General features: G+C 39.3%; 1 protein-coding gene and 1 long non-coding RNA gene across 6 annotated transcripts in view; one reads left to right on the forward strand and one right to left on the reverse strand.

Annotated features, from left to right (window-relative positions):
* Positions 1 to 27,998, reverse strand: part of DPYD (dihydropyrimidine dehydrogenase) — a 685,692-nt gene that overhangs the window by 122,597 nt on the left and 535,097 nt on the right. For all 5 annotated transcript variants that reach the window (XM_090050053.1, XM_090050052.1, XM_090050055.1 and 2 more), the window contains 2 exons: positions 16,694 to 16,814; positions 15,624 to 15,743 (listed from right to left, as the gene is read on the reverse strand). In XM_090050053.1, coding sequence (XP_089906179.1) covers positions 15,624 to 15,743; positions 16,694 to 16,814 — 241 coding nt within the window. The remainder of the gene's footprint in view (positions 1 to 15,623; positions 15,744 to 16,693; positions 16,815 to 27,998) is intronic.
* LOC149863720 (uncharacterized) overlaps positions 11,663 to 27,998 on the forward strand; it is a 61,691-nt gene continuing 45,355 nt past the window's right edge. The window contains exons 1-2 of the long non-coding RNA XR_016442747.1: positions 11,663 to 11,920; positions 22,457 to 26,389. This is a non-coding gene — a long non-coding RNA (uncharacterized LOC149863720). The remainder of the gene's footprint in view (positions 11,921 to 22,456; positions 26,390 to 27,998) is intronic.

Here is a 27,998-nt window from a genome sequence, read left to right on the forward strand (position 1 = left end):
GACTCATTTTACAGAAAAAGGAGAAGCTGGCGGATGCAGCCGAGGCAAAGTGACTTTCCTGAATTACAGAAGGTAGTAGTCAGCTCTCCTAACTATAAACTGTTTGCCCTATCCAAGAAACCACCCACGCTCTCCTACAAAAAGTGCCTGTACTCAGTTAAGAGTAAAATAAATCAGGTTTGCCACTAGAAAACAGTAAATCCATGCAGAAGAGCAAGCTGCTGCCAACGCAGCACTATTAACAATCCCAGTTTACCACCAGCTCCATATGTTCACTCCTATTTACTGTATTTACTCAAATCCAAGATGAGTTATTTTCCCCCATTTAACATGGGGGGGGGGGGTAAAGCCCCTTATCCTGGATTCCAGCCCCAACGCATCAACAGCTGCTGCTCCTCCCTGTTTGACCTCTGCAGCCTCTGCCTCCCCACCCGCCCTCTTCCTGATCCCTCACCAGTCACCCCAATCCACTTTCTGGCTACAGCTCATCTCTGGCCATGCTCCAGTTTGGGGTATGGAGCACACGGCTGCTCAAGCCTCACCCTGGCCATGCAGCAGCTGGACCCAGGTGCTGCTGGGGCTGGAACAATGCCAGAGCCAGAACTAGAGTCAAAGAATGAATAGTAGCGGTGGGGCAAAAGCCATAGGGGGCAGACATGGCAACATGGGGAAAAGACAACAAGGTAGAGGAGGCATCATGAGGGGGGCAAGCAGGAGGGGGGACAAGTGGTGAGGGCTAGGTACCAGAGGCTGCAGGTACTTCAGGGGGGATCAGGTGGGGGGGCAGGTGCCAGGAAAGGCAGGCTCTGGGGGGTGCGAAGCAGGCAGCAGGGAGCAAGGTGTGTGTGTGGGGGTGGGCAAGAGGCAGGTTATTTGACTTCTTTAGCGCCTGCCCTCATGCCACAGCTTGCCCCACTGCACTGGTGGAGAGATGTATTTAAATTGACCCTCCAATAATTTGATTCAATACATGGAAAATTACAGCAAATTTATAAATTTTCCATGTATAATGAATTAGTGGGGAGTCATCATAAATTTAGTCATCTTAGATTTGGGTAAATATGGTAGGTAGATGTGTTTATATCCCAAACTGCTTCACTCTAGAGATGGGCTGATTTTGAATTTTGCCAAATCTGACTGTGCTTGGATATAGGATACTGAGACAGCTCTTACATAAAATGAGATTCTAACCTAATTTTAGGTTATTAGGTCATTGCCTTGAACCTAGGGCCTTGGATTATCCAACCCAGTGGCTCATCCTGGTCTGCCACCTCTCCAGTGGACCACCCAGGCAGACACAGGTTGCTAGAATCTTCCACCTGGGCATAGGCACACACCCACTCCCTGCCACTGGAGTGCTGACCTCTTACGCCTTCCCATATAAACTTCTGACCTGGAAGGAAAAGAGTTTGGGTAACAAGCTGCAACCATGTACCTAGTCTGCTGTACCCTTGGCTCTTGGTTTTACTGACTCTGACAGATTCCTTGGATACTAGCCTCCTAATTTCACTCCCAGGATACTCTGGCTTGACCATGCCTAACCTGGCTAGCCTCCTGACCTCATGCTCTGCCTGACACTCTGGATCCCCGATCTAGTTCCCCTGGCTTCTGACTTCCTGGTTTCTTCTGACCCTGAGATGACCTGGCTGTCCATGGCCCAGTATGACACAGGGTTGGCTGCCCATGGCTCAGAATGACACAGTTCAGATTACAACCCACTACCCAATAATGTCTGAATGTTCTCTGATCTGATACCATGGTTCAGAAATCAAGTACGACTTTGCTTTGTGGTACTGGTGCACTATACTGGATGCAGTGTACCTATAAAGCGAAAGCAATTCCTTTCTCTCATTACCAGGACATTCCCTGAAAACCAGCAGCTGTGGCTGTCAAGTACATTTAACAATAAATCCCTGATTCTGTGCATTGCACCTTATGGGTGGACTCATCTACACGAAGAAACCCAGTAAAGCCAAATGGGGCTCCACACAATTATAACAGTCTTTTGGCACAGAGCAAATACAGAACTGGAATCTTACTGTGTTCATTCATGAAAGCTTTATTTTTTCTCTCTTTAGATTAAAAGAAAGCAGGAGACATCCATACCGAGAATACTTGTTTGTTTTGGCCTACGGGCAATGTCTTTCAGCAAAAACAGATTGCTTCCTTTTTCTTGTTGGACACACAGTATTAGCAAGAATTTTGAAGGTTATTTAAAAAGCAACTTATGTATAAAAATAAAAGGCAACATTTGCACAAATTACTCTTGACGTAATATGGAATATTCAGAAAGGAGGACTTACAAAAGTATAAATATTCTTTGTGAAATTCTAACACATCTGTTCAGCACTGTAAATCCAGCATTTATATCCAATATGCTACAGAGCTTAGGCAAGTCCATTTTTGGAATCAAAACAAATACTGGTAATTTAAGAAAATACTATCAAGCACACAAACACGGCATAATAACATATGTTGTCCAATATATCTCGTAATCAATTTAGTTTATCCATCAATTTTTAAGGAGCCCAGGTTGTCTTAATTACTTTTTCAGAAATTCAACAAGTTAACTGTAATCTCAATTAACATGAAACATTTACAATAAAAAAGTAACCAGTTGTGTTTTTTTAGCTACAGAATACAAATACAAATTAATCTCCTTAATTATATCCTGTAATGAATTTATGTCTAAGATTAGCTTTTGATCAATGCCTTTGAGAGACTGATAGTCTGGGATGTGGTTGGTTTAACAGTATGAAAGATGCATATTATTTATAAGTATTTTCAATGTTTGCTTTTTATTTTGGGGTCTTTGAAGTCAGAAGGGTTTTATGCTGCTATTTGCTACATCACACATGGTATCAAACTGAAGATGTTATCAAATGTAAATACACAAAAGCAGCCTTGGAAGTATTTTATCCTTAAATTAAATTAATCTACAGTTACAGTATTTAAGATACAGTCAAAATCCCTAATTCAAGTGGACAGTATCACCTATAAAGCCAAAATAAATGGAGTAGGATAATAGTTTCCAGACTTGGGTTACAGTGTCAATGCAGAGACTTGAGCTGTGTTAATTCACCAAGCTTGATCTTGCTTGCCAGAGCATGCTTGTCAATATTTAGCTCCCAGGGAGCATGTCATGAGTCTTTACAAAAACTAGCTTAAATACAAAATACTACAGCAGTTGCTGTGATCCTTTTTCTAACACTGAGATTAAACTGCTGAAATTTGTTTGGAGCCTTTAAAACCAGGAAACGTGTTTTCCATACACCTACTGGAACGAGAATATGAGAAATAGCATTAAGAGATTGAAAATACTGTTATTAGGGTTTATTAAAATATAGAAAAACACCAGATGCTTTACATGGACCTACTGCAAGATATTTATGTCAGGCATAAATGTCAGGTTAAAAAATGGGCAAGCAGCTGCCTCAGTGTTTTCAGGAAAACTGTTAATACAAACTGGTGCACTGAGTCTCATACTGCCCAATATTTCTAAAATGTAATGAGTAGCTTCAGGATTATCAGGCTGTGCAGACCAGTCCACCCACCAAAACTGCATTTGCAGATACACTGGATTTTCATCGTGGCAGTCACTCTTGTATATAGGTACCCACAAGGCTTTTTCAAGAACAAGTTATTTACGTCAATTTGGATTGGGGCAGGTGGGAGTGGGCTTCTGGAAAGGGCAAAGGCTATGTCAGTGTTGATCTGGAGAATTTGACAAACTTCCTATGGTTCATCACAGAGGAGTCCCATTCACATGAAACAGAGGACTAACTACTGGAGTATTTCACCATGGAGGGAAGCCTGTATGATAATAGGGGTTTGGATTGGAAGAGAAGATAAGGGGGCAAACCTCCCTTTCGGAGGACCACCTGAGACTCCCATAAGGATCTGGCATACCAGTAAGCAAAGGTTATTGCATTTCATGCTCTCAGAGGTGCAAAGCAGGAAACACAGTTATGAAAGAAATCTTAGCCCCAGTAATATGCTGGAGGATGCTCATGGGAGCCCCTTGTTAAAATTTTACTCAGCAAGGTCAAGGGACTGTTGGGTGATTTCTATGCCTCTGGCATATCTGCCAGAGATTGATCCTCTGATGTACTTTATTTTATAAACCAGAAGGATATAAGTAATCTCTTCACTCTTGAAATGCACAACTACTGGGTATTTTCAAAACATTTCCTGGGAGAAGTTGCTACTAGGTCCCCTTGTGAGGTCTCTCTCTACCTGTCAAATCTTCTCTTGGCTAGACTTTGAAGATGTTTAGTTTATATGATGAAACAACCAAGTAGGTTCCCAATACCTTGCTCCTCATCTGCAAGACTTGCATTCCTAAAGAATAAAGTTTATCCAAGTCTACTCCCCACCCGTGTATTGAAATACAGGCAGTATATTAATGGCACCTGTCCAAAAGAAAAAGAGGAAAAACCACTAGGGTTAGTACATTCAATTGTAACACAACTGATGTGACATTTCCAGTATAAGCATGTCAACATTCAGGTATGACAGAGGCTGAAATGAGCTCAACACAACATTCAGAATATGGACTGGTAAAACCATGTTTTCCCAAACCAGCAGGTCAGGCCTCAAGGAGAGTAAAGTGTATAGGTATGGTTGCATGCTGCTATACAACCAAACTGGTGCCTAGAGATGGATGGGGAGGCTGCTCCAATGCGCTGTAATTGATTGAGTCTGTTGAAGCATGCTAATTAGCATGCTCCAGGAAGCCTCCTCATTTTATGTATACGTGTTCTTGCACTTCAAAATGGCAGTGGGCATGCTTTAACTAAAGCTTGTTTGATGAGCTCTAGTTAAAGCATGCTGGCCACCACTTTGAAGCACAGGAGAGCTGATACACATGCAGCTGTGGGCACTTTAATTAGAATGGCTCTCGGGAGCTGCTTTAGTTAAAGCACCCTGCCACCCCACTCCGTGGAACATGTATAAAAACATCCATTGTCTTTTCACCACTTTTCAAGCTAGTTGTCTGTAAAATAAGGCTGCCAGTATTTTGGTAATCTCTTTTGTATTATCAAGTAGCAAAACAATCTCCCCTGTATGCAAATTTTCTTAACTTCACTGAGATTGGAATGGAATTGTACAAACTAAGTAATTTCATTTTCTTAATCCCATGACATTAAACACAACTTTGTGTACCTTTCCACATTTGCCCTCTGTACATAGCATAGGCCCATGGGAACATGCCTCAAACTCTGAAATATCTAGTCACAACAGGGCACTTTCCTTAATGATGTTCATCTACTCTCACTGTGACTAAATAATGGTGGTTTAATCCTTAACTGTGAGTGTCCTTGTGGATTTAAAACCAGGGCTTAACAATGAGTTTTATACAGAGTATGTTTATGGGAATATGTTTGCAATTACCTGGGAATATAGATGTTGCAAATGGGTGATTAACTGAAAAATGGAATTAGTATACCAGTTTTCCTACAGGATTTTGTATATATTTATTGCTTTTAAGTCGGATGTTTGTACAGCTCATTCCATACAGTACTGTTTCTTGCATGAATACACACATATTAAAATGCAGATCACTTGGCTGACTATTATATATTAGTTGCATTTATTTGAAAACTTGCAAGGCAAAAAATGTCCCTGTGGTTGTGAGTTACTGTAGTAAACACTTCTGATGATAACTCATCAGGGATGAAGTAATGCCCAATGAAATACAAATCCAAACCTATTTCTCAATAGAACAAATTGTCAATATTTTTCTCTTCTGTATATATTGTTGAAGTTGACATTAAGCTTTACTTAACTTTCAAGTAGGTTATTAAAAACCATAAAATGTTAGTAGGACTTAGGCAAATAAAAATGTACTTTGTGTGGCCGCACATAGCAAATCATGGTAAACTTAAGTTAGGGAAGTAGCAAAAATCACTCATACATGCACACTAGACACAAGGAGAAATTTTCCCTCCCTTCAAAAAAAATCTTAACATTCTCCTTCTCTCTAGAATGCCATTACTTTTTTTCTAACAAAAGGGGTTTTTTAACTGTGAAACCTGTAGGTGACACTTTGTGTACGGGTGGGATGGGAGTGGTGATAAAGTGGGAATCCAAACTCTCACAGCTCCATGGGGGCTGCCTCTGCTGCTGAAACTAGTGATGAAAACCTCCTTCCCCAGCCATTGGCCCAGCTAATTTGAGAGGTTGTTTCTCCATTGTGCTACCAATTAATCTTCAAGCCACAAATGGGCAATTCAGTGGAGAAGCCAGTTGAGTAGCAGTCAGCTGGCAACTTGAGTAGAGAAGAAGATGGGAAACATTCCTGACAGTGGCAGCATCTGGGAAAGGAAGAATCTGATGGGTGCCCCTTGGAGCAGCTGTAGACGGGAAGGCATAATAAGAGATAGTTCCAAGCTGCCCAGTGCTTTATCCCTTATCATTGACTTTTCAGGATCACTATCCGTCTCCAGTTTTTCATTTATTACAAGGAATCCCGCATTTTGCAGAAACGAAGGAATTTCTATTGATAAAGAGAAAATGTTTTTACTTTGCATACAAATGTGGTCTGAATCCAATACAAGCTATGCTCAATGAAATGCAAGAAATCGGTATGCAAAATGAAATGCTGCTCTGGCACAGACTGAAATCTACTTGACCCACAGTAGGTTAGTGCTCAGTTTTTAACCTCTGCTGATGCAACTGTTTATCAGTGCTGTTTACAAAATCTGACAGATCCTTGACATTATTTGGAATTAAAGTTAGAAAACTTTTCTACTGTGTTGTGATAGGTAAAATTTATAAAGACTCAAGGTGGATAATAGACCATTCTTATGAACTACTACAAGGTCTTCTGTGGAAGACAGTCAGCAAAATAGCTGCCTGCAGGCCCTATAAAGTTAATTACATGGGATCTTCAATATACACATGAACTCATCCAAACCTAGACTCAGGTTTTTTGTGCCAATACCTCCCTTCTGTTTCTTGTATCGAAGCTCACTGAACTTTCAAACCCTATATTCAGACATAGTGCCACAGTAGCAGTCCCAATACTTTATAGACTCTGATTCTATGTAAAATGTATTGTATTTGGTATTAACTGCCACAGTGTAAGGACAGGAGGACTGATTCTTGCTCTCCTGAGTGCTGTGGATGTTGGATAGCCAATCCACATGCTTTAACATGCCACAGCACATCCCAGATAGCAGCACAGCCTACTTCACCTAAATCTATCTCACGGATGTACACTAAAAGCCTCCCAGTCTCAGATTACATGTGCATCCCCTTTATCCTCTTCCCCCTCTTCTGTCACCCACCTAATGGTAGAGCAGGTTCAGTTTGTATGGATGCCTGTTGAATTGTTTAAGTTACTAGCATACAAATAAAAGTCCTCTAGTCCTTGCTTAATATATACTTGGACAAAATTTGTAGTGACTTCTGTGGGGTTCTGGAGCAAGTATAGTGAGAAAAGTTTGGCCTGATGCCTGCAATATACTATGGGTCTTATGAGACTTCATGGAAAACAAAATTTGAAACAGGCTTTACCAAAGCTTTGCACTATTTTTCAGTAGTTTAATGTGCCAATTTAGAATTCTTGAAGGTATTTTACTTTCATTCCCATATTAGTTTAAATGGAAATATACTTAAATGCCAAGTAAGTTTTCAATAATTATAATAATTTTTGTAAGACATTATAACAAGCATCTGTAACTCTACAGTGACCTCTAAAAATGAACTGCGGTAAGAATTTTATTTGAATAAAAATGTCTCAGCTTTCAGCATTATAACTAATACCAGAAGTAATCTAAAAATATCTTAGGCTACTTTGTGTGCCTGTGTTTACTTTAAGTCAGAAGCATAAAGAGATTAATTTTTCACTGGACGCTGGCCCTGTACTGTGAGCTGGATCCTTCCTATGCAATCTCCTCCACTGTGTTATATTTTACATCATGTGCAGTTATGTCTATACATCATTGCAAATATGTTTGCAATAAAGTAACACAGAAACCTTCCAAAAAACCCTCTTCACTAATTTCCTTATCTGTTTTGTTCCTTCATTTCCCCAACCACCATTCCCACCCATTGCTTCTTCACTTTCCATTTCTCTACTTAGTCCCCATCATTAAACTCCCTCGCTTCCAGCCTCATGCTCCTGACCCCACCAACCTCTCTCTCCAATCCACCCCTCACCTAAAGCAAGAAGAGAAGCTTGTCATCTCTCCAGTGGCAACACACAGCTGTAGCTCCTAATCAGGCCTCAGTTTGCCAGCCCTCTAGTGGCAAGTCACAGCTGTGCAGGTCAGGACTAGTCAGAGAAGGTTTTTAGCCTGAACGTGTGACTGCTCGAAACTCGAGCTAACACTAATACCGACATTTGAGAAGCATAAAGTGTAATGTGTAATGAAGCCCTAAATTGCTATGACCTCTGTGCTAACTATGTCAAAAAGTAAGTTCCATTTTATGCGAAAATGTGGTTCAGTCAGTTCCACTGTTTTAACCATGTGCAGTATTTCCCACAATATTGATGCCATTTTCACCCAGAATTAAAACTTGATGCATTACTGAGTGTATGTCTGGATAGACTAGGTCATAATCATAATGATTTATTACGTAAGAACATGCCTGAAGAGAACTTTTGATTTCAGCCAAATGATTCCCTGATACTAGTTTTTAGTAGTGGATACTACTGTAGTCAATACAGTTTGGTAGCTCAGTGGTATATGCTCAAATAAATACATAAAAACCCCTCAGGATGTAAAAATGAACTATTTTTACTAGGCATATTATATGTGAGCTTTGATGTATTCATTGCATTTTCACTAGACATATATGTGAGCTTTGATGTATGCATAGTATTCAACACCTGTAATATAGAAATTAATTACATGCTATCAGAACTGCAGTATATAACAATTTATACACTTCACTTTTCAAAACCTGTAAATACTAGCAATAGTCAATGATGATTTGATAGTTTTCTAGGGCTTGGAACAAATGCACCGGCTTTTAGTCTGAAAGCAAAGCTGGACATTTCTGTCTGATGCTTGGGGGATTCAGGCCAACTAACAGATAAATTTGGTGAAGAATCTCATTCTAGTCATGCCCTCCTTTCCTAATTTCCCTTTTCACTGTTTTGTCTTCTTTGCCTGTTCCTCAGGGAACTGAGTGATTGATAGCCTAATCCAATGACTGTATTACAGCTGCCTCAACTTGGACTCTTTTCCTTATCATTAGCAGTTAGCCTATGGTTAAATTCACAGCTCACTGCTTGGTACAGCCCCTGAGATTTAAGGGTCTGGCCTTTAGAAAATATTTAACATAAAATTGAAATCTTGACATACTGAGAATTCAGTTCTCTGCAAGGCTTCTTTAATTAATCCAATGTACTGTACCATTGTTCTATATGCAACTGTGACATGGTGAACTGTTACTGAAGCTCACAGAGATGTGTAATTCTAAATTAAACAGCCACTTACGTGTACCTACACCACACTTTTTTTTTACAAGTACATGTGCATGAATATATGAAAAATTATATTCCGTCTATAAAAATAATAAAATTCAAACTAATTTTGCTTTCACAGTCAAGAGTTTTCGATTAAACTGAAGCTTGGAACAGCTTCTTTGAAAACAAGAGGAGGAGGAAATATCGCCATATTAAAATGCTCTTTCTAAAGACCTGTGATTCACTCCTAATATGTGATTATTTAGTCTTTCTGTAAAGAAATTCAATTACAGATTTTTTTTCAAAATTTGACTAAGAACAATACGTGTGTTACCCTGGTAAAGTGTTTTCATTTATGTGTAATAAATAGCCTAGAAAATAGAAGTGAGGAATAACTATGCATAGTTCTCATACCTTATCTGCAGAATAATACTTATTTTTAAATAGGTATGGAAAAGATGTAGACCTTGATCTATGCTGTAAACCTTTGCCCTAGTTCCAGTCAGTCGATGAGCTGCAAGCTTCTATGAAAATGGCAGCTGAGTCCCAGATGAAAAATTATGCATCTCATAAAGTGCTATTCTGCTGAAATGTCAAGCTATGGCAGGGCTGTACCTCAAACTCAGCACTTGGCATTTTCCTTCTGTCTGCTTTGTTGCCATGAAGCAAACATGAACAGTGAGGATTTGTGTAGGGCAGGTAGCAGGCAAGCTCACTGTCAAAAATCTATTATTAGGGCTCTGATCTCTTCTGCACAGACCAGTGACGGCAGTACACTGAGAGAAATCAGACTGCAGCAAAGACATAATGGAAAAGGAGAATTCTTTGTGAATCTGTACGTAATATATGTAAATGAGTCTTTCTAATGGCTGAGCTACACTTAACAGAAATAATAACCTAAAATTAAAATTGTAATATGGCATACATTTGCTTGGTGCTCCTGTTTTATCCAGTTTTCTAATTATATTTTAATATATATTCTTTAAACTGTGTCTCAATGAATATTTATACTAACATAAGGATATATACACACACATTTTTATTTCCAATGATAGACAGATTTGTATTCCTTTCCACTGACCAAAATCAACACCATGCAGTCACTGAGAGCGATGTGTTAATGAATGTGAATGCTTGTTTTCTTCAGATTTTCTTTTAACAATATACCATAGAATTAAACTAAAAAGATAAGAATTTATACTATGCCTTCAACTTTCTCCCCTTCAGCTGAATTTATACATTTCAATAGGTTAATATATATGTGCCTATTAATAATGCCAATTGTTTCATAGAATACATACATTTTAATTTAATGAAATAACATCCTGTAAACATTCCTTAAAAAGGCACAATTGCTATATGACAGTGTTTTTCTGAAGAGAGACAGCTCCACTAAATTACTTGAAAGGTAACTAAAATTAACTGCTTTTTCTCATTTCTAACAATTATATGCTCACACATCTAACAACAGAACAAATATTCCTTTTAAGGTCTCTCGGTGGTCAGCAGTCACTCTTACACAGAAAAATTCACTGTTAACAGAATATCTGTAATTTTTTAATTCTTCCACCTACTGCAAAATATTTTTCAGTGAACACTAAAACATGCACATTTTCATATACTGATTTTGTGAAACATAAAATTAAAGTACTCACAAAATACTACTATAATTGGACAAAGCAGTGCTATGATATAGTGCAACTACTACAGCAAAATACTGTAATTTTGTTTTGTTTCTGAACAGTAATATTAAAGAGGTCATATTCAGTTTTTTATGTAGGAATTAGTTTTTTAAATGAATACAGGAAACTCAATGTTAATTTTTATTCTACTCAATGTTGCCTCTGATACATACTCTACATGCCTATATAGTGGTTGATTACATACTTGAAACAGATGAGTACAAGCTTATGAAAATATTATGGAATTTTTAAAATTTAAGTTTAAAGAGAAATCTTAGAGAAGCATCTTAGATACAGCCATTGACAGTATGGTAACATACTAGTGAGATACTGCATCTATTTTAGTACCTATAGAACACACGCACACTATTTTCAAGTTAGTTACTGGTTCTTCAGATGGTAATCTCTCTTTTGCAGCCAGTCAGTGTTATTTGTCATGAAAACACATATGATACTTAATTTAAAACCAAACCAAACCAAAGTCTTTATACTACACATGCAAAAAAGTACAGATGTATAAAAAACTTACAGAATTCACCAGAAAATGACAGCCTGATCTTACCCCAGGTATTGGACATGTAAATTGACTTTGGTGACTAAGTGCAATTCTATTCCACTGTGTTCAAATTCCTGAAAATCTATATTGCATCTATTTTTTTGTAACACACTGTCACCAGATCCTTAAGACTCCATCACAAAAAAGCAGCTGTGAGGTTTCCCTGGTATTCAGGGAAATTACCTGGGACATGAGACCCCCTATAATCACAACCCTGCTCTGATTCAGACCAGTAATTTGATCCTGGATCTCTCTCACCAGGTATGTGTCCTTATTACTTATTATTGACTATTTTGGGGTGGGTTCTCTTGAATGTGTTTCACTCTGCAAAGATTATTTAATATTCATTAGCTGAGAGCGAGAGCGAGAGAGCACACAGGAGAGAGAAAGAGAGAGAAGAGAGACCCAGGTTCAAGTGCCTGCTTTAAAGTCAAAATAATCAACTAAGTAATAGAGCAGAATGGGGGAAATGACAGTGCTTGCTAAAATTCAGTAATTTAAAACAGGTCATAACTTATAACAAGCACTGAATGGGAAAATAATACTGAAGGTAATAACTTCAAAGTCTATTTCTGAAGACAGATTTAAAAAATAACAAACATATTCTTATGATTTTTGTCTCTAGGACTTTCCTGCAACTCTGGGCAGTTATTTTTTGTAAGGAGCTATTTCCTTTATTTATTTATGTTTATTCCTTTAAGAGAAATCAAATGAACATATTTCCCTACATTAATACTTTAATAAGAATAAATGAAAAAAATCTTTCAAACAAATCTTTCCTAAGGGTTGGTGTATCATTACAATCATTTCTGGATATAGTTACTTGTAAACAAACTGGAGAAAAGATAGTCAAATGGATAGAATTTATGCACAATGTTTCTGTAGTGTACATTACTTAGAAGATGCACCATTAAGTCTTTTTAAAGAGTTCATTTCTAGGGAAAGTTCTGAAGTTGCAATGTCAGCCCAAAGCTTGATGAAGACACTGACTTACCATAATGTAAGCCTCTATTAAAATCACTATATTACTCTAGAAAAAGTAGAATTTGGAATTAATTCCACTAACACAATGTATCCTTTTTAGCAATAAACAGCCACAACGGGACAGATTATATTAAACTATACAATTTTTTTAGAAGAAATCTCCATTAAAAAGACAAGGTTTTGTTGGGTGGATGTGATATCTTTTATTAGACCAACTAAATAGTTGGAAAGATTGTTCTTTGCAAGCTTTTAGGCACAAGCACCCTTCCTTCAGGCATAGGGAGAGTCTGGTGTTGTTTTATGTGCTCTCCTGGGTCAAATAGAAATCAACAACCTGTAAGAAAATGAACTTTCATACTACTAGGCATCATGAGGGAAACATACTTTTCCTTACATTTTAGCTTAGAAAGAAAGAAAAAGAAAGGAGGAAAAGAATAAAAACCCAAACCAGATTGATAGCAATTCCATTCCAGTGCAATCGATTCAATTCCATTCCATGAACTGGACAAAGAACTCAAGAACATATTGTAGGGAATAATGCAACATTGGGAAATGATCTAAAGGACCCTGGATAGCAACTTAATCATCTCTAAAATGGGCTAAATTTATCCCTGCTGTAAGATCACTGATTTTGACACATACCAAAAGTAAAAAATGTCCCAAAAGGTTTATCAATTTTTTCTCATATTTCTGAAAGAACAGCAAAAACCTGAATGATTATGTTGAAATTGAAATAAACAAATCAAAGCTGTATAAAAGTAGTTTTTTACAGTTTTGTAGTGACTTTCATCCAAGGATCACAAAGCACTTTATAACAAGCCCACAGGCATGTAAGCAGTGTTATCGCTGTTTAACAGACAAGGAAGGTAAAGCTTGGAAAGGTCAAATGTCTTGCTTAAGGATATGCAACTGGACAAGAGAGCTCAGGAACACCATCTTCCACTCCCTGGCTTTAACAAGAGATGTACTCTCTGTTTTGTCATGTTCTTATTAAGGAAATTGGTTAGCTCTCTGATGTGTACATTTAGGAATCTGCTAAAACAATTCATTACTAGACCCTGATCACTAAGCAGAGACCTATTGCTTTGTTCCTGCAGACTTCTCTTGACTATACTGGCTCTGGGGCATTCCTATACACAATGAACTGCAGGAATGAAACCTTAATGATGTTAATTATAGTTCAGTGACCTTTATTTATTTGTCTATCATGGCACATTCTTTGAAAACATAACAACGGATTGGATTAAGGTTTTTAACAAAACTAGGTTTAGGCCAAAAATGTAAGATTCTATTCCAAACTGCCAGCTACTGTTTCTTTTGATACTGGTATAACTTCAGAAGGGGGAAAAAACCAACATGCATAAAACAAAAAACTAAAAACTATAACAGGGTATTTTCCTTTTCAGGTGTATTAAAACAAACAAAAAGCTTCACTTCTCCCAGGCTGGGACCTGTTTCTACAGCACTATAAACCATGAAAAATGTGGAAATGCTGGCAGGCCCTTAGGTACTGCTGAGTATCCAGGTGCTGCTATAATTTATACTATATACATGTTTAAATTTGTGACATAAAAGACACACTTTTCATAATGTGGTAATTTTATAGTTTTATTAGACAGACTTATGGTAGGAAGAAATATTCAGAAATTGCAGCTTAAATGAGAAAGTGTGAATGGTGTTACTTATATAAAATACTACTGCAATAGTTCTTTTATTAATTTTTAATGCACAGCACCCACTGTGACCTCCTTTATTCTTTATTCTGCCAACATGGCAGCCTGGAGAAATTGAAATGGGCTGACAGAAAGTACTACAATCGTAAGATTGTATATCTTTACTTATTTATTTTTGCATGCCCCCCATTCTGCAAATGACCAAAATGATGATATCTTGTTTGACACACAATAAGAAATAACCTTTATACAATAAGTAGATATTTTCTTTTCCTTTATTTTCCTTTGCACTGTTCTATAGTAGTCCTCCTTAATGATTTTCCACTGTTATGTCACTGTTTAAAGCCAGCGGAAACTTACTATCTTATGCTTGGTATGATTTAAAGTCAAGCTAAAAGGAAAATCATGCCAAATCTTCCTACATTTTTCCAAAATAACACAGTTCCATGACATAAAGTATTTTTGTTTAAATTTTATCCAAGTACTCTTTTTTACCTAATTCAGCTGCACTTTACTTGAACAGTGGGATACTATTATGTTATGTATGTTTACCTCTATTTCTATCACCAAGGAGACTAATCTCCATACCAGTACAGTCAAGAAGCCCTCAGCACTGTCTTTGCAGGGCCAAGTTCATGTTGTCACAGTAACAGAGTGCAGAGGGTCAATAGATTAATATATTATTGCATACAATCATAAAACTAGAGTACAAAACTTTCCGCTGCTAGATTTTAAATCAAATTCTAAATCACCAGACTGAAATATAATGCATCTATAAAGCATAAATATTACAAGGAAAGGAAATCACAAATAAACATTTATTTACTTAATGTGATGAGTCATTTTTCTCCTTAGTGGAAAGAGGACAAAAGAATCTACTCTAAGGCAGTCTGATAGGAAAAAGCAAGGCACAAGTTCAGCCTATGAAACACATACTGCATCCAGAATGTTTATATTTTCCCCTTACAGTGCCCTTTCATTAGCCTCTGTCTAACATGTGGCCTGACAATTGTGACAGAATGAAAAATTCTAGGAAAACTGTGGGTCACAAGAGAAGAGATTTTCTTCTCTCTCTAGTGACCCTATAGCAGTATTCTGTTGCAGTGTTTTACCATTAAGGAAAGGGCAACACAAGAGTCTTCACACTCAATCTGTTCCATCTGTCATGACTATTAGAAACATTGACCAGCAGTGAGCTTTAAGAACTCAGTGCTACTGCAGACATGATATTCTAGCCCACTACAAGGACCTCCTGATGTTTTCTTAGCCTCTAAGGAAGCATTATGTATTAAAAGGGCAACACCTACCAGACACACCACCATATGTGGTCTTCCTTCCTCCACCAACTGCAGGCCAAGGTGTGCAGTCTGCTTTCAGTCCCATCAGTCCTGACACAGTATTGGTGGCTGTAACACCATCTGCATCACCTGCAAAATGAATGAACTTTTTTTTTTTTTTTTGCTAAATAACCTGTATAAAAATAACAGAGGAAAACATATATGAAAATGGATCACTTGTTATTTAGGCCCAGATCCTTACCTAGGGCCAAGAAGCCCAATTTGCAAATCATAATGGAGGGTGCAAAAATTATTTAAAGCCCAGTGCTAGATTTACCAGTCTCATATGTTAAAGAACTGAAAGCAACATGAATCACTTGCAAGAATCCTAAGGTATGGACATAGCAGCTAGGGGCATAGAGATTCCTAATGTAGATCTCTCTTCTCTTGGATCATGTTCCCTAAGAATAGAATATATCACACTGGCTCTATAGGATTCTCCCCTGCACTGAGGTGATCCTCTCAGAGTTAGCTATGCTCACTAATAGACTATTTTACAATGGTGGATCTGTACCTTAATTTCAGTTCATATAATGAGTATTAAAATTAAACAAAGAGCAAGACAGAAAAAATACTACCTCATTCCAATTTACTGAGTCTATTATCTTTCTAGAAATGTTATTTGCTAGTATGTAGCATTTTGAAACTGAAAAAAAATGGAAAGAAAAAAGACAGCACAAAATTCGATCCTATGCCAAAATGGAAACAAATTTTGATGGATGCACCCGTATAACGGCAAATACAATTTATACATATGCAAATATTCTCACAAGTAAAGTACAATGGATTGGTGATATGACAGTTTTCCATCTATAAATAACTTATAGTTTACCTCATGGTATTTTCTTTGTATGTTTATATACTTACTACAGTAAGGCACAAAGCAAAAATTTAGTAGGCCATCTTTTAACAGTACTATGCTTACTTTCAATACGTTAAGCAACTTGTTTTTACATTAGTTTTGTTACTATTTACTATTGTTTTTGCAATAAGCATGCAAATGTGGATAATTGTGTAAGGTTTGCATCTGAGTTTGTTACCTTCTTGTGCAGCCAGGGCAATTTTCACAATATCGGTGACATTTGGGGTCAGCTTGGCAAAGAAAGGAATCTGAACAGCTTGCCTAACCCAGCGACAGATGTTACGCACTAACTCTGGATCCTGTTCAAATAGGTCAGATAAATACAGAACATAATTAAAAGTAACATGATCAAAATGCAGGACAGTACAATAGCAAACCTTAATGACAAATGTCTGTACTATAGTTCTTCCAAAACTTTCAAACTCCACTTTGTTTTATTAATTAACTTAGTTCAGCCACTTGAAGTAAATCAAAGATCAATTACAGAAAAAGTTGGATCACACACAAGGAAAGGAAAAAAATTAAACCAAACTGTGTGTAAAGGAAAAAGATACCAAAACAGATTCGGTATGCAGAGGGACAGAAATAAACTTAATAAAAGCTGCATGGGGTGCATCTACACGTGCACTTAACTGCACAGTAGACTAATTTGCTGTTGTGTAAAGCATCACAACCTCCATGTGTGATGCTATTAGACTGTAGCAAACTAATTTTTGCCATGCGATAGAACAGTGCTATCTTACAGCGGCAAAAATAACGGTGTCTAAATGCAAACGCAGACCTTGATATAAATTGCACCCAGTTAGCCTAGACAGCATGGGACCATACCACTGCCTGCTGCCTAACCATATGGCTCTGCTCTTTGGGCACTCTTATACTCTAGTCAGTCGCTCTGTTGCCCAAAGTCGTGACCTGGAGCCCAGGGCTGAACCCCTGAGCCTGCTGCCAGGCCAGGTCTGCTCCCTCCTGGCTCAAACTGCTGCAGTCCCAGGCACATTTGTAGACGCTGTGCCCAGGAGCTGTTAACTCTAGTGCAAATTGCACCAGAGTTTATCGTGCTTCACTAATCAAACGTGTAGATAAGCATGCACTTATTGCAATCCATTCCATCTAAGACACACAGTACATAATAACTTTAATACAGAATTACATTACGCTCATCATGACCTAATCAAAACAGCATATTAGTGGAGGAGGAGGGGTGTCAAAACAATTTTAGCATTTTGAAATTCTCTTGGGACTTTAGAGAATAGCTAAGGATAGAAAAAAAAGTTAAATATAAGGTCAAAATAATCCCTTTAAGGGTAGAAACAGAAGTGCCCAAACACTGGCTAATGATTGTAAATACTTACTTCCCACATGGAAGAGGTTTTAGAGCAGTGATGTCAAACTCATCAGGCCCTGGGAGCCAAATGAGTAGCACGGAGCCAGTCTGTGGCCTGGATGAGTAGTGTGGGGACAACTCATGGTCCTGCGCATTGGATCCAGCAAGTGCTGGTTTGGTCCTGTGTGTGCTGTATGCAGTGCATGTGCTGGATCTAGTGTAATCTAGCATACCAGCCTGATGCAGGAATGAACTACATGCAGCATGCTGGGTTCAGCCTGAGACCTTCAGGAAGAACCGTAGGCCAGATCCAGCCTGCGAGCTATATCTTTGACACCCCCTATTTACAGCAAGGGCATCCAATTCACCTGCAGCTCTGAGTCAGATCTGGACTGCTGGGCTTCTCATGGACTGGATCTGTACCATAAGGAGCCTCACAGGCCAAATCCATACTGCAAGGACCCTCATAGGCCAGATTCACAGCTGACAACAGGGCAAGCAGTGGAATGGGGGTTAACAAGGCTAACTTTCATCCCCACTGCCAACACATGCCCAGCAGAGCTCTGAAGCTCTATCCCCAAATTCTCAGCAAATCTGGAAGCCCTGCAGGCTGGGCAAAATGGCTCTGTGGGCTGGATCTGGTATGTGAGCTGTTTTTTAAAACACCTGATTTTAAGGGCAATCAGCTAGCCTTCCCATTAAATACAGCTCAGTGGCTACACTACTCTATGATTCCAGCACGTATAATAGTTCTCTTAGTGTACACTTGGATTTTTTCACCATGAAGAGCTATTGATTTGCAGTACCTGCTAATGTGATTTGGGCATACTAAAATGTTTTCAGAAAAAATAAAAGTGCTACTGTAAGATACAATGCAAACTTAACCAGTGGACAGCTCTATCACTACCCTGACAATTATTTATACGTATTAATTTTTTATTGCTGTCAGATAATTAAAACTGTCATCAGGAAAGAGATTTTTCTTATTCACTATTAATTTCAGTACTCAGATACCTGCATTACTATGCAGCAATAATGAAAATGGGATGCGCTTAAGGTTAGGCAGTTTAAAAATTCCATAGATCACAAAGCTCTCTGTTCAACAAAGCATCTTTTATAGGAAATGTTTCTCCTTGTTTTTTCATTTTAGACTTGTTTACAATTAAGCATGAACATTAAAACAGTATAGACTATGCAACTACTAAGTATATGGTCCATTTTTATGATAAGTAAAATTCAGAGATTTAGCTCTGCAAAATCCAACTAATAAAAATGGTGATCTACTCTGTAGCTGCAACTTTCATGAAATATTTATGGGAACTGCACTGGCATTTTGAAAGCAGTTGCATCGTTTGACTTTCATTTTCCAGTTTTGAATCTCCTTGGGACCCAGTGTAGAAGTGAGAGACCCTCAAGAAGAGATGAATTCTATGTCCTTTAGGTTAATTCTTTCGCTTAGGCATTCTGACAGTAAGTTAAAGGATGTTTGCACTATATAACTCATTATGCTGTCCTAGTAGTGTTTGTCCTATAAAAATATCATGATATGCCAACATACTTAATTTTTAAAAAAAATTCATTTAATCCATGTTGAACAGGCCACTGGTAAATCAGACTTTAGGAATTGTGAACTCCCCAGTACTCAGAAGATGTAGAAGTTCAATCTAAAATCCAGTGAAAATACTTTAATATCATTAATTAAGTAGTTGTTAATAATTTTAGTGAATGAAGTGTAGGAAAAGGTAGTGATAAAACACCATATGATGAAACACATGGAAGAAAGGGAAAAAAAGGAAGACGAAAGAAGAGTTTGGGGAAGGAAGAGAAACAAAGAGATGCATCAGTGATGATCACCCTGATGATAAGCAACTGAGAGAGGCTGAATTTTCTAGGAAGGCACATGATAATAACTACATAAATAACCGTTCCATATAAAAGCAACATTTTCTACTGTGGTGTCTGTGTGTGCCAAACTCAATGGTAATTTCAGTGTAGGTTCAGGAGGCATATTGGCTATAATTAAAATGAAATTTGGCTCTTTATTCTAATTATTACCTACTCCACATCATGCCAACTGTGTAGCTTATTTAGAAATTGTTTCCATATCTGCTTCATTTGGACCAAGATTTGGTCAGGCCCTACGTGGTAACACTGAAGTAACAAACTGTTTTTCAGCAAAAAGGGCTGAGCTGGGCTCACTTACATTACTTTAAAGTAAATGAAGGCCAATGAAAAATTCCTCTTCTGTAGAGGTTCGCCACATAAGTAAGATATATCTGGCAGGGCATGACAGTAATGACAGCTAGAGCTGCCCCAGTACAACTCTAACTTTCACCAGAGCCAAGCAGCTGTAACTGGTCCCTAAGCTCTCCCTCTCCACATCACTGGAGCAAATCAGGCTCTTATATTTAAAGTTATTTGCTTAATATTTGTAAGACTGTCTGACTTCGATGCTTTAAATAGTTCAACTTCTAGGTGTGGCAGCAATGCAGAGATTACCATGTTTTCAGGTGATGGACCCAATGAAACATTTTTCAAATTCTCATATAAAAAGTGACTAGTGCCAGAAGTGTGTGTCATGGATGTATATGCTTGGGCAAATCGTACAGATGTAATCTGATTGGCTCATTCATTGTATAGGGCTTGCTTGGAAACTTATCCCTTTCCCTTAGTCACGTGTACATAAGTACTTTCTCAGAAAAATAATTTAAAGTGAAAAAGGAATCTTAGGGTAGTTGGAAGCATACACATTTTCCACCAAGATTTCCTAAGTCAATGTGAATACTGATTAATGTAGCTTTTTACAATGAGTTTCCATTTGAGGAAAAAAAACCCCTAAAATATGAAAATAGTAGTAAACACCAGATTTTGAACATAATGATATGGTCACTGATGTATATTGTAGCTGAGGTGAATTTTGCAAAACAAATTATGAATTGCATGACATTTGGTAATTTTCTACTTATGTAAGCACTTGCAAATTTGATTTTTCCTTACTAGTTGAGTTAACCAACTTTTATGAGTATGTCCATTAGAATGATACTTGGTTTACATAAGACAGGATGTAGTGGACAGTCAGGCTAAATCCCATATAAAAAAGGTGAAATGAAAATGTTTATAGTTTTTATATAAAATTTGTTCCTTCTTGCTCCACATGTATACATCTGAGGGATCTCATATCTGTTAATTTCAGTGTGACATCCCAGAATTATTTACTGACTGCTGCTAAAAAACACATTCATTATAAACCCACTCCAGCCATGCACTCAGGCACCTGCTTTAAAGTATGGGGTGCGTCACTGCCTTTGATGGGACTACTCACTTGCTTACAGTTACCAGTGTACTTGTGTACTACGCTGCCCTGTGAACTAAATGCATTAGGAGCCAAATCCTCACACTCATGGGCAACGTGAATAATTGAGATAGACACTGAGGGGATCCTGAGTGTGATGTCCAAATGGGAGAATGGCTAACTGATCCATGGTTTCATCAGTCCTGCACCCGTCAGGCCTCAATCATTTGGTCCCGTGCCGCCCGGCTTTGGATATATATGGCTGTTCTTCGGTCCATCCCTCTGGTCTTAGTAAATAGACGTTCCTCCCCGGGGCAGTCTTTTTCCCAATCCCACCTGCCATGACTTTGATGGGTCTTTCAGCGGTGGGGTCCGACTACTGGGGCTTGTCTAGATCCAAGGCCTTAGGGTGGAAGTCTTCTGTGAAGCTTCAACCTCCCCTGTACCTCGGCCTGAACCCAGCCACGATGGGTTGCTGATATCTTTCTTGGCCTGACCCTCACCTGCAGGTATCCTATTTTCTCCCGGAACTATGTGTTAGGCTTCACCCAAATACAAGCTACACATGTTATGGGCCTGCCCAACTGTCTCAGTTCTCTACATGGCAGAGCCCTCCTTCCTACCGGGTAGGCCCTAGGGCTCTATGTCGCCCACCTCCCAGCCCTTCCAAAGGTGGGGGACAAAAACCAAAAGAAAAGACTATTTACAACACCCGTGACCTTCTAACTACCACAATCGGTCAGCTTGGTCCGAATGTACCCTGATTAGCCCCGACCCACGCCTGACCGCACCCTAGTGCCATTCTCTACCCTTTTTATCAGAGAGTGATCTATGAGTTAAGCAGACCCTCAACGTCCTTTCAGGCTCAGGCTATTTTCTATTCCCTGAAGGGTCACTTTATGTCCTGGGTTTTATTTCTAGTAGCCCCTGTTGCTGCTTAAGCCTTCCGCCTCCCACTTAGGATTGTCCCTGGAGCTGAGTTGAACCTGTACTGGTCCCCCTTGACCCGGCGCCTCAAATCCCGTCGTTCTCCCCTCTTCTCTGGGGCCCACCCAGATTACCCCACTCGCCTGTCTGATGCCCAGATCCTCTCCCAGGTGTCCAGCGTCAGGACATAGCATGGCCGCTTCTTTCCTCTTTAGCCTGCTGCTGGTGTCTTCCTCCTGGAGGGCTCAGAGGCGGCCTTCTGCCCTGTGAGATGTATTCCTGCTCCCTCTACCTTCAGGAAGGGATCCTGGGAGTATCTCCCCTGTCGACCTTCTCACTGCTCTCTCCCCTTCTGCTTCACTTGCCACGCCTCTTATCTTCCTTCCCCTTCTATCCAGATGGCTGCAGTTTTAAAAAAACGCTGCTAATGAGCCGCGCGGGTCCCGCCGCCGCTTCCGGTCTCGCCACGGCTCCAGCTGCAGGTAAGGGATTTTCCCTCACTCTTTCTTTCTTTATGTCTTCCCTAGGGTGTTCCAGCCCCAGGGGTCCCCCTTGATCCTTTGTGTTTTCCCCGTGACAAGTTCCAAGCCCTGTCTGGTTTACCGTTAACAACTTTTCCATTTCCTTCCTGTCTTGCCTCATTTCCTTTGCACAACTGGATTCCCTTCTTCTGCACCCCCTTGTTATTTTTTGTCTCTTTTTTGCCAACTCAGCATTTTCTCCTCCACCCTTACACATCTTAGGACTTAGCACTTCTGTAGTTCTCTATGGTGTGCTTGAACTCACAATCCAAAATGGCATTGTATAGGACTCCTTACACATTGGTATCTCTCACAGCACATCAAAGCTGCATGGCTTCCTGCAAAATCACCTGTGCATCTAAGGCAATGGCATAAAAATGATGTATTTTATCTTCTCTATAGACAAGAGACTTTCTCTCAGTGACAACTCCAGTCACAGGCTTCTCAAACCACCAGTCCCCCTCCAGGTGAAAGCCCTGCCTATACCTATAGGCAGTGCTGTACTTAGGACTTAGTTATATCCATTAAGCAAAGAATAGTGTAATACATGTGCTAAACTCATTTTCTATTATTTTGACACTGTATGTGATTAGTTTGAAATTTGAAAATGAGGACACTGAGCTATTAAAGGGTCAAAATCAGAAGGATGTTCAGTTAGTTGATCAGTTGCATAGTTTTGTATAGAAAGAATGAAATATACTTCTTCAATTTCACATCATTCAAAGGCAGCTTGCTGTACTTTATACAACCTTTCCACAAAATATATCAAATTCAGTTTAAAAGGACAATTCTTGAGAGTCAAATTATTTTTACAAAGGATTTAAAATAAAAAATCCAATTCTAAATTAATTCACTGCTCTTATGTCTGGTTTTATTTATTGACTAAAAAGTTTACCATCATTTGAAAAACAGTTGAAGAACAAGATCTGTGAAAACTGATCAGCAAAGTATTTGAACAGTAGCTTAATGCTAAGCTATTATGTGAACAGTATAGTCCATTTCCATATAGCAAACACTGGATTTCAATGAGACTGACACATGTGCTTCAAGTCAGGCACATGTTAAAGTACTTTGCTGATTCAGGGCCTTTATACAGAGCTAGTAAAAGCTGACCCAAATGTACAAAATCTACCTACTGATTCTTAGCAGACTGAGCTAGAATTTATGAAACATTCAAAGAACGAGAATGTAGCTGGTAGAGAGAATATATCTTGGGGCACTCAAACTAAATTAAAAAACAATCTTTCTGCTATAAATATTTGTGTAACTAGTAATGTAACACACCTTTCTCCTGTATCTCAAATCCAACTTCACAAAAGTGCCTGAAACCTGTTTTGCTGTCAAAACGGTTGACAAAGTTTGTGTAGCACAGAAATATGTTTTAAACTGCTTGATATGCAAAATGTCAATAGCTGTAAAAACAGATGGGTATTTACATTTGCAAAATCAACAATACAAACCACTTAAAATATTGCTATTTTAATCTAGATAGAGGATCTTAATATTTTTGGTACAGTCAATCACATTGCTATACATTATTGTCCTATACTATAAATTATTAGTTGTGTCTAAGTTTACTTATTAACGATTGTTCATTACAATTACTATTTTAAAAGTAGCATAGTTATATTGTGTGTGGATTAAGCTAAGAGAATAAGTGGGCTAAATCTTGAGAAATATGTGGGGGATTTAATGCAGCACAAGATCTCTTCTGAAATGAGAAGTACATGAGTAGATCTGCTGTATTCATGTCCTTAATCAAATGCTGCTTGTGTATTCCAAAGGCACAGGATATTTTAACGTTACAGAGGTTGTCTTTTATTTCCCTTAAGCAGTGCTACTGAATTCATTTTTTCTGAATATTCATTCTAGCCTCAGGGTGGAGGACAATTTTAATCCCGAACTACTCACTGCCAATGGGTGGCTATTCCAGAGAAAAACAACTCTGCAATCTTTTTTTTCTGGGAGGGAAAAATTACATGGGAATCTCACAAGAGGTAGCATGCAGGGCTCTTTCCTCAGAAGCCAAGCAGGAAGTTTTCTACAAATTCTATTTGAAGACACTGCTGACAAAATGTCCATCTCCTAATGGCTTCACCCTTGGTTCCTGCACACTTTGAGAGGGCTGCAGGAAGAGGGTTCAAGATGCCCTAGAGGCAGTAGATCATCATTCTCTATTTCACATGAAAAGAAATAAACCACACAGATAAAGTTAGTCCTGCCTCTGGGAAGACAATCCCTTGAGGTCCTTTCCAGTCTCATATTTTAGGGTTCTCCTGGGGGAATCTGGCTTGCAGTTCTGGGATATTAGTTTTATAACTACCTACTTGTCAAGGTATGTATATGGCCATCATTACCATAGTATCTAAGCACTGTGGACTTTATCCATAACAGTCTTATGAGGTAGGGATGTATGATTATCTTTGTTTTACAGTTGCGGAGAGGAGTCCCCTGTGGTTTGGTGGTAGAATCCTTGTCTGAGTCCCAGATACTTACACAACGACAGCCATGGAGGCACCAAACATCTGGACTCAGTCTGGTATTTGGATTCTGTCTCAGTGCCCTAAAGGGAGGATGGAAGGTCTGGGCAGCCTCCACTCCTCCAAACAAAAATTCCTGCCCAGGCATATGCACTGAAGGTCTGGGTGTCCCTCATGTATACACCATGATCCAGGAGGACTGATGGTTGCCACCACAGTTGGGGAACAGAGGCTCAGAGAAATTAAGGCCCAGATCTTCAAAGCTATTTTAAATAACGTATTAAATGACTTTCCAGGAAGGAAGTGTCTGACTGGACTCTCAGACCAAATCATTCACATTTTAGATCAGTGCCCTTAAAGCACAACAAAATTTTCAGCAAAGGAAATGTTTTCATAGTGCTAGCCTTTCAGGGTATTTCAGTGACAGAGACTTAAAAAATGTCTTCTATTCACACACACTTTTACACCACACAAATACGTTTTGTGAACATTTGGAAGGCAATTAATAATATAATTCTACTTTTTTGCTTTTTAAAAAGGTGCCATCTTTTTGATAGAAAATTAGAAATCAAAGTTATATAAAACTGGCCAAATTCCAGAGTCTTCAGATAGTCCTTATTTTTGATAATTGCAGCAGTCTGAAGGCCATGAACCATTCCAATTATGGCAAGTACAAATTATGACTCTTCTGCCAGCCAAAAACATGAATTTAGTAAGGTCTGCTTATCAGCAAGATAAAAATTGTGGCACTGTCCATCATACTGTTGATTTGAATTAATTATAATGGCTCTGGCTATCTACAGACATTTGATTTCTACCAGGAGAACTGCCATTTTCCTGGTAGAAACCAGAATTGTACAAACATTCAGGCTTTTTTCTCCCAGAGCAAAAATAGCCACTCTGGGAGAAAAATAACCTTGTAATAACCAGGGTTATGTAGCTCCCAGGAGACTGAATGTCTGCACACGTCCACTAATTGCTAGATGCTTCAGAGATGATGCCAAGATTCCTTATAGGAAATCTGTCTGAGAGAAGCTTACTTCCTAACTCTTTCCTACACCAACTTCTGATGGCCTAACGAATCCCCTTTCTTCCCTTTAAGGTTTTAGCATCCTTGTGATCCTAGGCTCTGCCTGGGAAGAATAAACTTCACTGGCATAGGGAGAGCCAGACTGCGGCTGTCTCCATTTAATAGATCTCTGCTATTTTCTTACCCTTGGTATCCTCCATGATAGCATTTAATCTTTACCACTGTTTCATTTCCAGGCGGTTTACCCTTTATGGCCAACTTTGATTTAACAAGGCAGCCATGCAAAATAATATCAGAAAGGTAAGTCAAACTGCATATGGTATTTATTAAAAATAGCATATATAAATCTCTCAAAGATACATAATGTGTATTAAACTGCCGTGCAGTTAGTTTTGGCAGAAAGAAATAGCTTTTATGGTGAAAACCTGAGAAACTAAGGGCACTTTTACATGTACTCTGGGGGTGGGGAGGTGACATTTAATTGTCTCTGAAAGCCACTCTAATTAAAGTGACATCACTTCTCATGTATCAGCATCCCCACACTTAAAAATGGTGATGGAGGTGTGCACCCATCTAGTTTGATATAGACACTCTCTAGCAGCCTTGGAGCACACGCCCAGTCCAAGCCTTGGGGTGTGTCCCCAAGAGTTGGGTGTTGGTCTGCATTCAACCCCGAGGGAGACCCCAACACCCTCCTGTCATGACTTGATCTTCTGTTCAGTAGTGGGACTCTTCCTCATGGAAACTCATGGACCGGGTGCTGCCCCCTGCAGGTGTTCTTGAGGCTCCACCTCCCCTACACCCCAACCACATGCCAGTCTTCAGGATGACCAGGTGATGGGTCGCTGGCATGTCTCTTTGATGCTCGCTCCTGCTCTTGTTCCCTCTTGCCCATCCCTTAGTGTCTTTCTTCGCCCTAGGTATCTAGGGGGTATGGGAACAGCTCTGTCTCAACCTGTGCCTTGGCCCTACCTCTGAGCCATCAGGTTCACCAAGGCGGCCTCTACTCTGCTTCTTGACCCTCCAGGTCAGTTGGGGATGCTTCCCAGTTCAGGCTCTGGGTGCCCTATGAGGTACCAATATCAACCAATAAATAAAAGAAAAAAAGGAGAAAAGAAAGAAACAGCAGGGATTTGGGCCACAGCCTGCCCCACCCATGGGTCTGGCATCTCTGGTCATCAGGATCCCTCAACGCTGTCCTCCTTTATCCAGCTGTCCTATTGGGCTGGGCATTTACCCTTTTAGGAGGGCTGGGACCCTTCTGGTGGGCCCCTATCCGGACTTCCACAGCTCCCCTTCTCCAACGGTTCTGCAGTCCAGAAGACAGCTTCTTTCCCTGTCCCTGGTTTGGATGCCCTCCTCCTCATCTCCCCACTGCCGGCTTTTAAATCTGCTAGGCGGTGGTTTTTGATGACATCAGCTGCAAATAAAAGCAGCTGATGAACCACGCTGGCGGCTCTTCTCGGCATAGCGTGGTTTTTCCTGCTAAAAGTAAGTAAGCCCTGTCCTTAGGCCTTTTGGTTTCCTTTTTCTGGGAATTTATCTTGGCCTTGGGTCCTGCCACAGGAGGGGTTCTCGGGACCTCTATTTGCATCCCCCTGGGACAGGGTGCTTGAACTAAAACTTATTCAATGAGCTTTAATTCAAGCACCCTGCCACCATTTTTAAATATGGGGACACTGATACATGAGGCACAGCAGGCTAATTACCACACTCCAGTAGACTCAATTAATAGAGTCTGCTCTGATGGGCTGGAATTCCAGCACGTTAAAGCCTTCATGCTTGTATATTTGGGAATTCAGGAAGGGGTAAAAACTCCTTATTCTCAGAGCAAAAAAAGCTCTTTACTTTGCCTTGCTTTGTTATTCCTGGTAAAGGTGAATGGGGCAACTGCTATCTCTTGCAACAA

This window comes from Crocodylus siamensis, chromosome 5 (genome assembly GCF_052110815.1).
Source record: "Crocodylus siamensis isolate JL-2025a chromosome 5, ASM5211081v1, whole genome shotgun sequence".
Taxonomy (NCBI): Eukaryota; Metazoa; Chordata; order Crocodylia; family Crocodylidae; genus Crocodylus; species Crocodylus siamensis.